The sequence below is a fragment of the Eucalyptus grandis genome, chromosome 1 (genome assembly GCF_016545825.1).
Source record: "Eucalyptus grandis isolate ANBG69807.140 chromosome 1, ASM1654582v1, whole genome shotgun sequence".
In the NCBI taxonomy this organism is placed as follows: domain Eukaryota; kingdom Viridiplantae; phylum Streptophyta; class Magnoliopsida; order Myrtales; family Myrtaceae; genus Eucalyptus; species Eucalyptus grandis.
Genome location: NC_052612.1, coordinates 26571557 through 26587681, shown reverse-complemented (window position 1 = coordinate 26587681; position 16125 = coordinate 26571557). Strand labels below are relative to the sequence as shown.

The 16125-nt window shown below is 38.0% G+C and overlaps 2 protein-coding genes across 4 annotated transcripts; one reads left to right on the top strand and one right to left on the bottom strand.

The window, feature by feature from the left end:
• Positions 1-3193: 3193 nt before the first annotated feature.
• LOC104457117 (F-box protein At5g67140) lies at positions 3194-5325 on the top strand. 2 transcript variants are annotated; one of them, XR_005550995.1, is made up of 6 exons: positions 3194-3444; positions 3583-3729; positions 3933-4068; positions 4650-4748; positions 4915-5135; positions 5169-5325. XR_005550995.1 is itself a non-coding variant. In XM_010072055.3 (5 exons), the coding sequence occupies exons 1-5, from the start codon at positions 3329-3331 to the stop codon at positions 5074-5076; spliced, it is 660 nt and encodes a 219-aa protein (XP_010070357.2). In that variant the 5' UTR covers positions 3195-3328; the 3' UTR covers positions 5077-5325. The 2 variants fall into 2 exon arrangements, 1 of the variants encoding a protein (XP_010070357.2); XM_010072055.3 differs by having other exon boundaries at positions 3195-3444; positions 4915-5325.
• Positions 5326-6814: 1489 nt separating this feature from the next.
• LOC104457118 (PI-PLC X domain-containing protein At5g67130) lies at positions 6815-11384 on the bottom strand. Of its 2 annotated transcripts, none has more exons than XM_018861994.2 (9): positions 11025-11384; positions 10810-10932; positions 10203-10340; positions 9702-9800; positions 9304-9607; positions 8983-9206; positions 8784-8870; positions 7686-8157; positions 6815-7084 (listed from the first exon to the last, which is right to left on the bottom strand). In XM_018861994.2, exons 1-8 carry the CDS (start codon positions 11142-11144, stop codon positions 7951-7953), a joined length of 1302 nt encoding a protein of 433 aa, XP_018717539.1. In that variant the 5' UTR covers positions 11145-11384; the 3' UTR covers positions 6815-7084; positions 7686-7950. The 2 variants fall into 2 exon arrangements, with proteins under 2 accessions (XP_018717539.1, XP_018717538.1); XM_018861993.2 differs by having other exon boundaries at positions 6869-7222.
• Positions 11385-16125: the final 4741 nt, after the last annotated feature.

Sequence of the window (16125 nt, the reverse complement as noted above, 5' to 3'; positions counted from 1 at the left end):
TGAAGTAGTTTTTCGCATTCGTAATGCGAAGTTTTAATCTTTGGCAGGCTAATACATGTCCCAGCAGGCTCTGTTTGATAATTTTCTCATGGTATTGCATTTTGACGTGTCATTCATGTCTCGCGCTTGTCTTCCAAGATTGGTCGTCGGTGTGTGTTGGTTGATCAAGGGACCAGTTTCAATATATTACTCAAATGGTCTTCAAGGCCAAAATTTGTTATTCTACAACCTCAAGCACCTCAAGCATCATGAGTATTTCGAACTTCCCCAATTGTCATGACCCATCGTGACTTCAATATGGGCAACCAAAATAGGAATCGGCGATTGATGGTTGGATGCTTGGACATCCGTTGATGATCGATCTTTGAGGCCAAATTTATTATGTTAGGACCAAATTGAAATAGGAAACAACAAATCTAGATGTTACAAGTAAGGTAATTGAAAAGTCATTATGAAAGCTTTAAAAATCATGAGTATTTTTTTAATATAATTACTCCAACTTTCATCGACCATAATAAATTCGGTCCAACAAATTTCCAATTAAGTTGGTGGAAAAATAGCCGATTAGACGAAAGAAAATTGTGGCACAACCGAATAAGAAATGGAACGACTTGTTCATCAAAAAGCTATTGCGGGAATTCCCATAGACACACGAGAAAATGATGAATGCAATTAGGACACGCCACGACAGATTTAGAAGTTCCACGACTTGCTACGACTAGCTTATTAAAAAGCTATTGTGAATATTTTAATCAACTTACAAAAGACTGGGCACAAAAGTCTTGAAAAACCACGAGAGTAATTTTGAAGTTTCCCCATCCGAAATTTTCAAATCGAGCGGGTGGAAAAACAGGAACCTATCAGCTAGTGCTTGGATATTAGTCAATCGATTCCCGTGACTAAATCCAATGTTTTACGATAAACATGGATTATGCAATGACAAAATGAGGTTTTTTTATGACTGATTACGACTTGTTTATTGAAAAGCCATCACGAAAATTTTAATTGACTTGCAGCGAAATGAACCAATTTCAATATGTCTGGATCTCGATCTCAAATTCAAGTTGGTGATTGAAATAGGAAAAGTGATGCATGCTTTAATATCATTATTTTTTGGTCAAAATAAAATTATATTCATTACTCAAAAGGATGCATAAGTACATAATTTTCATGATAAAACAAATCGAAACAGGGTATTAATACTGAAAAATAAGTCAAATCTAGAACACAAGGAGGATTGACGGAGTAATTGCAAAGTCAAACACAAAATTGTTCTACATAAACAGATCCATCTAACAAAATTGACGGTCGATCATTGGATCTCATGTCTTTATTAGTGATAAGCACACATCGAAAATTCCTTATTAAATAATTATGACGTTACCAGTTGGTTGTGCGCACTTAGATTGGACTTGCTTTGTGCCATTGTCGTATGGAAACTATAAAAATATATTAAATAAACAAAGATCTAACATGTGGTGGAGCAAATTGTCATAATTCAACGAGATGTCAAAACTTCTGTGATTATCATTGAGATTGGAGACAAAAGAATCTATACATGAACTGTGCAGAGGGGCATCTAATCTCCAAAAACACTCATAAATCTAGATCGGAGAGGATAACACATAAATCTAGAACTAGATCGAGAGAGTTCAAACTCTCAAATCGAGAATTAGATAGGGAGAAGAGAACTCCAAATCTAAATTCAGAGAGAAAAAAATGTAAGAAGATGATTAAAAAAAGTGAGGGGAGGGTGAGACTAGCTCAAACTCTCCCTTATGTTCGAAGATTGAAGTAGATGATGAAAAGAGAGAGAAGAGAGAAAAAGGACTTTTGGGCTCCTCTAAAGTTGAAGAGTCAATATAATGAGTTGAATTGCAATGTATTTTTTCCTTTTATCCTCATTGGCTTATTTCCCCACTTAGGCGAGGTGATGTTCATGAAATCTAATGAGTATGGAATCACCCCCATATTCCTCATCTTTCTCAATGTGTTTTGGGTTCCGTTTGTTTTATAGAAAATAAATAATTTGAAAAGTAGATGCTTATATCATCTACACAAATGAACAAACAACTTTTTTTCATTGTTCAAAACAAATGAAGTACTGATTTTCTCATAAACTCTAATCTATTGAGTAGCTATTTTTGTTTTGAAATTTTTATCTAGTCTTTTGCAAGCCTCCAAAGGGCTAAAGCTTCAAAGAAGAAGATGGGATAAATGTAATTAGGATATTAAAATTTGTTGCGAAAATGTAATTAACTTCTAAAATTTTTAGCTCATGCAATCAAATCTTATAATTTATCCAATTCGTGATATCAAGTAATTTCATATGTTTCATCTAAATTGAGTAACAAGAAATGATGTAATAATTTTTGTTATAACTGTTTTTTTTTCTTTGCATGGTCATTATAATAATGACCCCGCTTTTCTCCTAAGTTTAATCAAATTAGATCAAAAAGTATAAAGAAAGAAAGAAAGAAAAACTGCTAATCCCCTCTCTCTCTCCTTCTTCTTGAACATCAAAATGTCTTCCTATTAATCAAATGATGAAGCTTACGTAGAGAGACTTGATCATACCAATTCGCCATATTTCGAAACTCAAATCATACAAATTGATGCTCTCAGGACTCGACCAAACTTCCATAACAAATTTTCGGGCTGGAATCGCAACGCTCTTGGACCCTCGACAAGCAACCGGCTTTAAGAAAAAAATAATAAAAAAGAGCAACCGGCTTTTGCCGGTCAGGAAAAAAGAAAAACCCCGAAAAGCAAGCGTGATTCCCAGCTGGATTCTCCCCCTTAATCTAAAATTCACGAAAAGAGAAGCGGCGGCTTCTTCTTGACCCGACACGTGGCCCTCCACGTCGATCCGGCTCGGGACAGCCTCCAGATTCTTCCGGCCGTCACGCAAGATGCAACCGGGTTGAATCCGAGACTGGAAAAAGGATTAAAAAAATCAAGAAAAAGGAAAAATCTGACCAAGGAGAAAAAAATAATAATTAAAAAAGGAGAAGAGAGGTAAATTGGGATTCGAAGCGTGGGAATTCCGTAAAAAAGAGACCAATTGGGATTTGGGTTCCTTCCCCACATGAATAAAAAATAAAGTAAAACTAATAAAATAAAATAAATAGTACGTAAAAAGAAAAATGGAGATTCTCCGGGCCTCGTGTTACCATGACAATATAATGACCACATCTTTCCCTCCCTCCGCCGTCCCCTCCGCCTGATATAAAGAAAGACGGCGACGACGACACTTTCTCTCTCTACCAAGAAGCTCCATTTCCATCTCCCTTTCTCTCTCTAGCGTCTCCGTCGTCTCGCCACGGGGATGAGGAGGGAGGAGGAGGAGGAGGTGGAGGAGCAGGAAGCGGAGATCGACCGCCTGCCCGTCGACGTGCTGGCGCATGTCTTCTTCATGATCCCGTCCTTCGCGGATTTGGCGAGGTACGTGTTCTTGACCGCGGGGAGTTCCCATTCTTGCTTCCTGGTTCCGGGGAAAAGAAGTCGTTTTGTCTGCGGTTCCGTGTGGTTTTGATGATTCTGAGACGTGGGTTGTGATCAAAATCCGAAATTTCCTCGCAGGGCGAGCGGGGTGTGCAGGAAATGGAAGCGCGCGGTGAAGCTGTCGCTGGGGCGGAGGGAGAGGCTCAGCTTCGCGGGGCTGAAGATGGACGACGATTCCACCTCCCGCGTCGTTCGCCGCGCATACGCCCTCCGTGAACTCGACATGTACTCCCTCTGTCTCTGTCTCTGTCTGTCTCTCTGTTTACCGTGCAGCATGATTGATGGAGGGCTGTTGACAGTTTGTTAGAATTCTTCTTGAATTTGGAGATGGGTACATGGAGGATTAGTTACTTAAGAATTGTTTGATGGTTAGCTTATGATGTGTCTCTATGGATTCCTGAACTTTTGCTGACTGAAATTGTCCGCAGTTCAAAGATTTGTTGGGGCTGCCATATTACCGATGAAGGGCTGTCCAGAATTTCAATGATGAAATGCGCGGGGAAGCTTACGTCCATCTCTCTGTTGGGGATGACAGGGGTCACCGACCAAGGTGTTGCTAAGCTGGTATGTTTGTCGTTTCGAAGTGATGGTTCGCTTCTGCAGATGTTATGTGTGCAGGCTTTAGTCTTGTTCTGTGGTTGGAGCGATTTCTGGGTGTTAATGGTCGTTTCTTCATTCAGAGTTCTGATACTAGTGTTCCTCGGCGTTAGTCATATTCTGCAGTCTGATAGAAATCAGTGCAAGAACTTGAAATTGTCAATGTACTTTGCTCTGTTGATGATTATCTGTTTTATTCGCATGCCACTTGTCTATGGGATAACTGAGCCTGAAGTTCTCTCACAATCCAGTCCTAATTTTTGGAAAAAAAAGTGTGTCCAGCGAGTCCTTTTGATGCACGAGGCTTAGAACTTCTTGTGTGCTTTCCCCATCATCTGACATATGGTAGTTGGTATATCCTGAGAGACCTACTCTTTAGATTGATGAAGTGTCGCAACAGTTTGTCACTGAGCATCATTCTATAAAACAATCGCGATCCATACACCTGATTTTTTGTCTCAACACGTGCTCCCTCGTGGATGTGTTCTGTAGCGTTGTCCACTTCATATGTATGTAAATTTAGCTTCCTGATCGAGCCATTTCTGCAGATTGCAAGAGCTACTGCTTTGCAACATCTGAATATCGGCAGCACATTCATCACCGATGAATCATTATATGCGATTGCCAATAGCTGTCCACATCTGAAGGTGAGTTGCTCTGGGTGTTTACTTCTATGTTCGTGAATGACTATGATAATCTTTCCTCTCCTTTATAACAGCTGTTTAATTTCCAGTATTTGATAGTTCTTGAAGTTCTTGTTGCTTGTACATGTTGATGCTTTTAATTACGTTGTGTAAGTTCTTTTCCTTGCAGAGCATTTCCCTATGGAGCTGCCGTCATGTGACTCAGAACGGGCTTCTTTTCCTTGTAAATAGATGTCGCAAACTCGAATCAATCAATGTCCGGGGAACAAGAGTTCCTTTAGATTGTTTCGTCAATCTGCTCACCATAAATCCAGGTCTTCAGATGAAATAAAACAAATACAACTATTCTCAAAGTGTTACGATGGTCTCTTTTGGCCGGCAAAGCTGTACATGATTCTTCCTGCTGTGTCGGCAAAGCTGTACATGATTCTTCCTGCTGTGTCGTAATTGCTTTTGTATAGATTTATACAATTGTAAAGAAGAAACTGATGAGCCCTGGTGAACTTAGGTTCATCAGCAGCAATAAGATGTGTATGTGGATTTATTCATCTCTTCAGTAATAAAAGGATTTCCAAGTAAACTACTCTGTGGTTGAATTCTGCGATGATCTCTGGCCACTGCTACAGCAGTAGCATGTTCATGTTCATTTTAAGTCGAGACTGCTGAAATCATTGGACCAACATGTCGAGTAGTGTTTGTCTTTGCTCTTCAACTTGTCAACGGGTATGCAGCCTTGAGACCTGCTGAGATGGCTTTAGCATTGGCAGGCGAGGCCTGGATGATGATGTTCGGCTTAGAAACGTTCTTGTGTGAAGGTCTTGCCAAAACTGACCGATCGTATTTGACGATAAAAACGTTTCTGTGCAATCTTTGTAGGCGTGGGTTTTGCCATGGGAAGTCAAGGTTTATGTCACTTTCTCTAAATTTCATTGCTGATCTCCTGATGCTTACGCTTGTGAGCATTTTGGACACTCATCTTCTTTCGTGTCTTGATCATATCATTTCCAAGCCCTGCCCAGGTAACGTGAAAAGACTAGTTTATCAATTGTGTTACAGCTTTGTAATCTAAACTTTATGACTTGTACAAAACGAGACCTAAAACAAGTTAAAATTCCATTTATGAGACGATGAACTTACCCACACTTAGGTGCATGTACTCTAAAAACGATTCTCTCGTACTTGGCACTTCCTTTTTTTTTGGCAAAATAACATATTTTTGCTTGCTCATGTCGCTGGAGAGCTATGGAAAACCAAAGACTTTCTGCGAGCATATAGTATTGCTTTGTCGTAAAAAGTCTCCCCCCATTGTCTTGTATCGTTTTACCTTTTGCTTTTTGAATAATGTTGCGACGTTTGTACTGGACTGTACTTTTGATTTTAAACCACTGAATCTTTCACGATATATAAATGTTTGCACATGAATTCACATATAATTTTCTTTGGAAACCGAACCCCTTCAACATGGCATTAACAATGTTTATTGCAAGTTCATGATCGGATGAAGTGCCTCATACTGACAAGATCGGCAAATTGGCCACATGGGTTTACCATTAATATGAAGTTGATGGAAAACCAGTTGAGTAAGAGTAACTTACAATTTAGTGGCCGCTGCGATGAATGGCTTACACTTTACACGACTTTTCCTATGTATTATGGTTATGATTCTATCGAAGATGATCAAGAACTTCAGCATTCATCAAAGTCAGCAGATACCAGTACCAGAGGGCTGTCCAGCAAAAGGAAAACCTTCCCACAAGTTCTGATTTAAAAACCCAGATATATGTCTAATCCATTTATGCAGTAATTATATGCCTCGACTTCAGATCTATCTAGCAGAACTAACAGCCCTTTGACAGATGCAAACAGTAAAGGACAACGCTGCAAGCATTGCCTTGAACACAACTTTGTCATGCAAGTAATGGGCATGGGAGTTTATACACTAAGTTCCTAGCACTTACTCTTGACTATTTCGATCAATCATACCACCAACAACGCAAGATTTAAATGCTTCCAGTGACTCATAATATGTAAATGACTCGTATAGTTCCAGCTCTTCTATATCAAGCACATTTATGCAGAACCTCCAAGTTATATAAAGTAAAATTATAGACCATTACAAGAGGTTAGTCAGCCAATGCTGGTTTATTCCTGTTAAAAATCCAGCTTCCAAGGTAAAACAAGCTTAATCCGACATAATCTATGCTGAGGATAAGGACCAAGAAATTTCTACATAATATGTGAGGAATGACACAGGATACATCTGCAGCATGCAAACTGATGCAGTGTAATGTAGGATTTCAGCACTTCGGAAATATGAATCATGGTCCCCGTATCTGAGACTGTAACCAAGCAGATAATTGAGTTAAAACTAACGTAATACAATAATCAAAAGACCTCACGAACAATTGTAGCATCCCGTGAATGTATTAAATCATGCTTCCCTACTCTTAGCTTGAATGAAAGAGCATAAAACATACCTGCAAAAGCATAAAACATCATGTGCACCATTAGCCAGAGCAAGTCAAAGAAGCACTGATCATGTGAAAAACAGATTACATGCACACTCACGACATTTTCACTCAGAACACAACCAGAAATTAGCTGCAATAATGAACCGCTGGTCATATGGTAAGCCTATTAGACCTCTTCCTAGCTCCTCAAGATCTTGTTAGCAAGTGCCCATAAACCATTTAAGGAAAAATTGCAGTTTCTAATACACTAGCTCCCTCGTGGTATATGTACTTAATGCATTGAAATAAAAAAGTTTGTTATTAAGTATTCTTAACAAGTGCCAAGACCATTGGCATTAATTGATAAAGCAGAGGTAAAGCCACCAAACTGAATTAGAAGGCCTAGAATCTAGCAAGCCACTATAATAAGTCTTTCTAAAACTTGAAAAGCAAACATTTCACAGATTTAGAGTGAAGAAAAACTGCATACCTAACTCTTAGGCGCTCCTGGTTGTCCTCAGCTACTAACTACTGCAGCTTTTGACACATGCCATGTGTTTAGCCTCAAAACCAAACTTGAAAGTATCTTCCCCCATATACAATCTATAAATCTACCATGTTTCCAGATCATCAAACCAATATAATATGGATGGATAATATGGATGGAGTTTAACAGCACTGTTCTGGAAGACTTTGCCTACTCAAAGCAGAAGCTCAAGCCCTCCAGGTAAAACAATACTGACTTTTTAGCCTAATTATCTAGCCACTTGCGGCTGCAACTTTCCAAGCAGAAAAACAAGAAGTGAAACATATAACGTGGGAATGATCAAATAACTTGTGGCATGGACAGTTGTTGCAGAATTTGTAAACTGAACAGATCCAGAAAAGCTTCCAGCAGCATTCGTGGTCGGACTTCTAGTAGGCGTACTAATATTTTTGCAAGACCCATAGGGTGCTCCAGCCTGCAAAGATCATCACAAAAGTATCTTCTTTCAAAAATAACTCCATGATCAGACACTGACATATCAATAGAATAATACTGCTCGCTTTCTTTTATTATCTGAACCAAAATTTTCATTCTTACTCGCATTCTATTAGGTAAATTTGTCTTGACATCAGGTATTATGATAAGCGGGAGAGGAGGCAAAAGAGGAAAGAGAAGAATCTGAAATAATCTGCATTCCCAGAATCAATTTAGATCCAGCAAGCAATGTCACAGTTGATCCACATTCCATGAGGTAACAATTCACCGAGGTGCAGAACTTGTAAGAGCTATTACAGAAATTGAGGGAAAGAAATGACTCACTGAAACATTGCCATAATGATGCGCAATGCAGATGTGCATTCAAGACATTATAAAGACAGTTTCTTGAAATACTAACCAGAGTTGGAGAAAACAAGGTCGGATAGAAAACTAGTCATAACTCAACAGGGAAGACACAGATCATAGTAAAACTATACATTCAATAATTCAGAGACTGACAGAAAGTCTAAAGAATCATTATCATTTGGACAAAGGAGAATTCCTTTTTAGTTGCAGGTCAATTAGATATAGATAATTCATTTAAATCATGAAAGAGAAACAAACCTGGCAAGCAGCAATAGTACTACAGCCGCAGAGGGTTGGGCCATTCATTCTATCCAGGGCATCAAAAACACCTCCTCCATCATTTCTCTGTATCACTCATTAAATTTTACTCTCAATTAGGACCATCTAAGTGAGGATCTCAAGCTTCTAGAGCACAATCTGATTCAAATACAGTATGGGCAAAGTTCAAATATGGTACCATGTAGAAGTTAACTGCAAGGAAGTTGGGCATTCTGTTCCCCGCAGCTTTATAACAGGTAGTAACCATCTCAGCAAGAGGCGTTGAATGCTCTTTGCAGGCATCAACTTGCACAGGGTATGTTGGAAAGTAATTCTCCAGGTAAAGAGACACACTCTTTGAACTTAGTGGTTTCGATTCTTTTCTGTTGGGGCACGAGCCTTTTGCAACCCCGGGATCTCCAGCTGAGAAGAAGAGAATCATTATGCGATTACAAGAAACTAATCAATCACTGCAGAAAAAGATAAAGAATTACTACAAATAAGGTCTACAAGAACTCACACTCATTTTCCACCATATACTTCCATTGATAAGCAACTCCTTCTTCTGCCTCTTTTGCAGCAACAGATGTGAAAACTAAAAGTCGGTAATTATTCTGCACCATCTCGGCCACAGTGGGCCAGTCTTCTCCCTTTTTCGGCATCTTTGAGACAGGAAACCAGTACTTGTCTAAACCAGCATTTGTAAACAGATTTGTCAGTCCTTTTGGAGTATGCACATAGTCCTCAATAATAATCGTCACAATCTCTGTTGGGTTTTCACTCAAGAATGCTTCCACTTCTCTTAAAGTATTAACTGCAGGTTGCTGCCAGAAATCCAATTCGGCAAATTAAAACTTCATCAAGAAGACAATTACACCGGTAATGCAATTGATAAACAAGAGAAAAAGAATTGCTTACAAAGGCAGTGAAGTTGAAGCATTGTCCCCGAAACGAATGGCAGAGCCAGATATCATTTTCGAAATCATACATATCCAGCATCAGTCCCCTCACTCCATTCTAGCCAAAACATCAAACAAAATCCATAAGTAACAAAAGGATAACGACAAACAGAATGTCAAAACTATCGTGTTTGATCACCACAGATTCCTAGAAGAAACCAAGAAACCCCTCAATTTTAACATTCTCAACATTTTGCTTCCAGTGGCGAACACCCCTCCCTCCGACCCTGCTCAGGGGGGCTTGAAAAGATAATGATTGTGAAAGAAAGACAGCAGAAAAAAAGCAGCAAAAGATAAAGTTCTGACACTAAATAATACTTGATACATGAATACGTGCACTAGTGACTATGCAAAACTAGAGGTAACAAGAGAGTTAATTCCTGGTCCTGTATAAGAAGCATGTGACAGTATCAAGAAATCGACAGGAGCAAACTTAAGGAAGAATCTAATAGGAACCCACCCTCAACTGATTAGTCACAGTATCTTCTTGATTGTAGAGCGTCACCCTCTGCACCCCAGGCAAAGGCGGTGCATCCACTATGGAGAATGAATTATGCGTCACCAGCCACGTGTACTTGTTGAAAGGCAACCCCCCAATCTATGCACCAAAATTGCACAAATGAGTTCATCATCATCCCACCAGGGACCGTCAACAGGGGAGCAAGAAGACACATTGTCGTTAGTTCCACAAGGGAAAAGCTTGATTTTGCCTAAGTTCAAATTGTATTCCCCAAAGAAAATGCCGGAGTTGGAAAAACCACCTAATCATCCGCATCCTTGTTGTGGCATCTATAAATCATATGCCCTCTGCTTGAATCATAACGACTTAATTCAATTTTGCCCGTCGTCACCACCCCCAAAAACAACAGTGTTAGGATACGTATATAACTACGTGGGACACGGTTTTCTACTCCCCAAAACCAAAATGTAAACACCACATTTTGTAAGCGAGTCCATTGAAGAGCAATTTCTCCAGCATCCATTTTGGAGTGTTTAGCCTATATTAGCCCACAACTAGCCTTAAATCAAACACACACAAAACAAAAAAGGCGAAAAAGAGAGCTTACGACGGAAGTGGGAACTGCGGCCTGGCCTCTGGTGCAGATTGGCTGGTTGTGGCCAAGGGAAGGGCAATTCCCACAGTACAAACCTGGACCACAATCCGAAGCAGCTGCACAGGCGTCTAGAACCTGCAAGTTCCCCCGAAATTCAGAACAAAACTAGGACGACCCACAACAGATCCTGAGCTAAACGAGCTGTTTTCAGACAATGCAAGCTAAACCTGGCAACCCCCATTGGAGCAAGCAGAGGAACTTGCGATCAAGAACGGCAAGATCAAGAGAACCCAGAAGGAGTAGTTAATGGCAGAGGCTCTGCATAGCTCCGCAAGACACGCCAACATGGCACTTGCCTTGAGTGCGGAGCTCAAGAAGAAACCAGCAGAGAGAGAGACAGACAGACACAGAGACAGAGGGAGAGGGAGATGTAGAAGATCAAGCAAGAAGGAAAAACAAGAGTCCCAGGTAACAAAGCAAAGTAAAAGAAAAAGGCAAAAGTGTTCACACTGTCGGAAGATGATGACATGTCAGGTTTTTGGGTGCTAATCGCGGGCTTCTCTCTCCCCTTTGATTCTCTCTCTCTCTCTCTCTCTCTCTCTCTCTCTCTCCCACCCTTTAAAGATTGCTCTTTTATCAGATTTTCAGTAAAACGCCATAAACCAAAGTCTGCATTAGGATCCTATATTGTTTTATTAAGCTAGAGTAAAATGCTATGAAGATTCGTAAATGAGCATTGATGGTCATATCTCGTTAATGTAAGGACAATAAAAGAATATAATAAAATCTTTAACTTTTTAGGTTCTGGAAATGTGGACAAGATTGAAAAGGTTTGATTATAGAATCATCAGGTAGAAGAAAGGAAATAGTAAAACCTGAACTTTTTAGGCTCCTTGAATTTTGGATTTAGTGCGGAAAATTTGTTTAGAGAAGATTTGGAAGTAGCCAATGACATAGTAATAGAAGAAAATGACAAAAAATTCTAAGGAAATGCCTAATAAGAAGCGTTGCGCAAATTGTAGAATCTCTCAGTGTTCCTATGCTAATTTGTAATCTTAAATTTATTAAAACAAATGGCATCGAATAAGACGAGCATCTAATAAATAAAAGGGACCATAGTTGGAGGCAAGATGAGTGGAGAATGTAAGAAAAACACTAATTATAGGTAAAATAATTGACATCTTGCAAAATAGAAGTTTAAGTGAGACTCATAGAGAGATCATCAATGTGTCGAAGCTAGATAGTGGTGGAAAAAATTAAAACTAATTGATAACTAGATCTGATATAATTGCCTACGAGATTCGTATCATATGAAATCTTTCTCTCGTGATTTGGGACTTAGAGTGGCAATTGCATCACATCTCAAGTTTTGCCCAAGTGATTCAAAAATCAATGCTTTGAATTCCATGTTAGCAGGTTTCAGGAATAATTAATAGTTTAAGGACTGAATTGATTCTTATGAAAGTTCAAGAATCTAATCAACATATTAAAGCAATTGAGGGATCACCTAACTAGTAAGAAAAATGTATGGGGACCATGTGGAATTATTGAGGCAAAAGTTCATGAAACCCTGAACCCATTTTTTCGTAAGCAATTATAGAAAAGTTGGATGTAGATGACTAGATGGTGCAATTAGCCTCTCCTCTTTTCTCTCTCTTTTAGGTTGACATATCACTTTTGCAGCTTTATTTAGAAGATGGTTGACGAAGTGGCTTGTCGGAATTCCATCCTTTTCCAAAGAGAACCGTGATTTGTTATTTTTTCTTTGCAAATTCTTTTCTCTAGATGATATGGTAGCATTATATTTATAGGCTTATTTCCTTAAAAAAAAAAAAAATCTGTCAACTCTAGATCCAACTCAAATCTATTTTAATATCTTTTGTTTGTCTAGAAAAATCAATAACTTTCACTCTAATCCTATGTCCCTGTTTAGTTCGGTTATGGGGAAATGTTCTTAGGAAAAGGTAAATATCTTAAGTTAAAGGGGTTTTTGGAAATACAAATAACATTTGATGAATTATAATTTTAAAGTGCATTGGAAAATAGCTTTGGCTTAAATGCCGTTTGGTAAAAATTACATTTTATAAAATATTTTGCTATATTTAAAAAAAAAAAAAAGATTTTTAATTTTTTATGGAGTTTAGCCACTGACAACCAAAATGGCCATTGGCAGCCATGCCCATATCTAGTTGTTGGATAGCCTTGTCCAAGGTCTCGCTTGAGGTTGCGCGACCCAAACGACTCTAGCAGTTGCTAAGGTCAAACAACCCTCATGCAATGGTTGCTAAGGCATGCAACCGCTTGGTCGGTAGTCATTGGCCTCCATTTAGTTTCTCCATGCAAACCATGGAGAAGATGAACAGTGAATGAGGGGTCAAAACTTTAATTCCAAAAATGCAATTTCCCAAAAGATCTCTGGACCTACTTTAGGCTAAAAGCCCTCAGAGTCCTTTGGAAATGTAATTATATTTCCTTAAAGTTGAGCAAAAAAGAACCAAATGTTATTTGCATTTGGTCAAGAAACTTTAGAGCTCCAAAGACCATTTAGAATATTGAACTTAACGGGGCCTATATGTATATGGCGTCCAAAAATGATCATTAGTTTCTTTAAAATTATTAATATCAAGAGATTGTTGCTATTCTATACGAAGGTGAGGGTTTTGGTGAAGATGGAGCATTTGATAATGAACCTCTATCTGGCATTGATATTGATAACTAAGCATGATTTTTGGATGTGAGGTTTGATTTGGGATTATAGTGAAATTTGTGATTTTTTTAGACAAAAATATATTCACAGTAGAATTGGAGTTAGATTCAAAGTTGGGTTTTTTTTTAAGGAATTAAGCTCATATTTATACGTGAAAGTGAGATTTGTATAGTATGCTTAATTATGAAATATAGCACAAAAAATCATAAATTATGGTCGTTGCAACATCAATACCCTTAATTTTATTTTGTATCACGAAACCTTCAAACTTACACTGGTATAATAAAACTACCCATTGCTTATATGAAAAAAAAAAAAATCATAACTACACCCACTCTGATATCAATATCTCAAACTTTTTTGTGCCATTATCACATTGATAAAAAAATTGAGATATTGGTGACACGAAAAAAAAAATATTTCAGATATTACTATCGCCATTGTCATAATTTAGAATATTTTGTGGTCGAAAACCCATGGGTGGGTTCTTGTCATATTTTCTTGAACATCGAACATCAATCTATAGTCGAAAACCAAGTAAATACATGCCGCTACGCATTAAAGGTAACATTTAGATGGTGGTTTCTTTTCTTTTTCGTTCTTTTTCTTTTTGTCGTTTAGGCAAGGTTAAAGCTTGACTGCCACGCACATGGCGGGGTAGCTCGGTTGCGGTTCTTAATGGAGGATCTGGTTGGGACTGCTCTCTCTTGGTCCATTTGTCCAAACTCAAAGCCATCAATTTCATTTTTTTCTTTTTGATTCGTAACATAGTTCTCGTTTCATGACGATAAAGGATGAGTAAACATAAATGCTGATTTAGAACATAACAAAATCCAAAGGGTTTGAGGAGAATATGAAACCCAATTTGAATGAATTTTCTTTTATTGGGCTTTTATAGTCCAATCCGCCACTTTAATTGCCTCTCGGTTGCTATGAACCATTTCAAGATTTGAATAAAACTAAGTAGGCCTGGGCTTTCTTGATAAGAAGACTAACCTCCCAAGAAACTTCTTCTGTGCTTGATAAGCCATGAATCAAATCGATCTGAGTTTGAGTTCAGTTCAAGGGGTAGCTATTTGTTGTTATTTTCTGTCAAATGACATGAACCACTCTATGCTTGAGTCATGATGAGCAAATTAAGACTTAACTGTAGTTTGGTATTAATGTAAAGAAAAAAAAAATAGTGAAAATCATTGGGCCAGAAAATGTGCCAATTACTCTTTTTTGCTTTAGGTTTAAGAAAGGCTTCATTAAGAAGTAACAAAAGACTAGGAGCTAACCCTAATACAAGCTAAATCCCATCGAAAGCGTCTAATCGGTGAAGAGCCAGAACTTCAAGCATTCCTAATTTAAAAGATTTAATTAATATTGTTTGGCCATGGCCGGTCACAATTTGAAACTTGTCCAATGAAAGCATTAGCTTGGGGAACAAACTATAGTTTAATTTATAGCTTTTATGAGATTACTTGTGACGAACTTTGCTTTGATTTGTAAGAAATGCCTTGCGTGATACATGCTGAAGCTTGATGGTTGGGACTGGGGAGGAGTATTATTATCGTTTGGCTCGTCGTAGCACTGGAATATCTGGAAAACTTGATAGAGTTCACGACATTTTCAATTCTGAAAGCAGCAATAGCCTGCTTTAATCCTCATCTTGTATGGAGGAGATTTGAGTCCACGATGATAGTCTTTGCTTTGTCCAGAGAATGGTATGACTATATTTCGATTTAAACACCACCAGTCATTTCCCATTTTCATCATCATCTTCTTTGTCAAAACTCGACAAAGATGCTTCAAGGGTGCGTTTGGTAATTATATTGTTTTTAGGAATAATTTTTGCTTAAAATGATTTTTTCTCTTATTTTATTACCCAAATGAATTGAGTATTTGAAAGCATTTGATAACTAAACAAAATTTATATTATTGGAATGTAAATATGTTTAATATGATCCTCAAATTTTTTATGACTTATAATTTCTTTTAATTTTTAAATAATTTTATTATTCTTTTCCATTTTCTTCTTCCTCTTCCTCCTTTAGTCGTTTGTCGGCCTCGACCATAGTTGGCGACTAGCTAGGCCCTAGGGGAGCCTTGTTGGCAAAAGCCTCATCATGGCTAAGTGAGGCCAAGCCTCATTAGCTTGACCTCAGCTTCACATAGGGTCGACGAGGCTCTAGCAATCAGCTAGAGAATGAAGAAGAAGAAAATGAAAAGAAAAGAAAAGATAATACTTAATTCCATAATTGTTTTCGAAAATAAAGAAACATCTTTTTTTATTTCTTAATTTTATTCCAAATTTATTTCCGATAAGAAATTTATTCTCAGAAACAAAAATATTATCAAATGAATTTCTGTTTTTTTTTTTTTTTTTGCAAGAACCAAAAAATAAAAATATGTATTGTTTAGCATGTTACCAGATAAATCCAAAGTACATTCAGATTCCGGATAGAAATTCGACGAACTAGACTAGAAATGACTTTGTCAATGACTTGATTTAGTCATACAATTCACTACTGGACTTCAGGATGCATTGCACGGTACAGGATCCTAAACCAATGGTCACAAAAGAGTACTTTTGCCGCGTCAATGAAGCACTCTCAATTATGGCAAATCAAGGTATA

Excerpts from the sequence above, each read along its gene's own strand:
- LOC104457117 (XM_010072055.3), top strand. The coding sequence starts at position 3,329 with ATGAGGAGGGAGGAGGAGGAGGAGGTGGAGGAGCAGGAAGCGGAGATC. Across the intron at positions 3,730-3,932 it reads GCCCTCCGTGAACTCGACAT|TTCAAAGATTTGTTGGGGCT; the intron begins GTACTCCCTCTG and ends AATTGTCCGCAG. Across the intron at positions 4,069-4,649 it reads ACCAAGGTGTTGCTAAGCTG|ATTGCAAGAGCTACTGCTTT; the intron begins GTATGTTTGTCG and ends CCATTTCTGCAG.
- LOC104457118 (XM_018861994.2), bottom strand. The coding sequence starts at position 11,144 with ATGTTGGCGTGTCTTGCGGAGCTATGCAGAGCCTCTGCCATTAACTAC. Across the intron at positions 10,341-10,809 it reads CCGCAGTTCCCACTTCCGTC|ATTGGGGGGTTGCCTTTCAA; the intron begins GTAAGCTCTCTT and ends TTTGGTGCATAG. Across the intron at positions 9,801-10,202 it reads CTGTGACTAATCAGTTGAGG|AATGGAGTGAGGGGACTGAT; the intron begins GTGGGTTCCTAT and ends TGTTTTGGCTAG.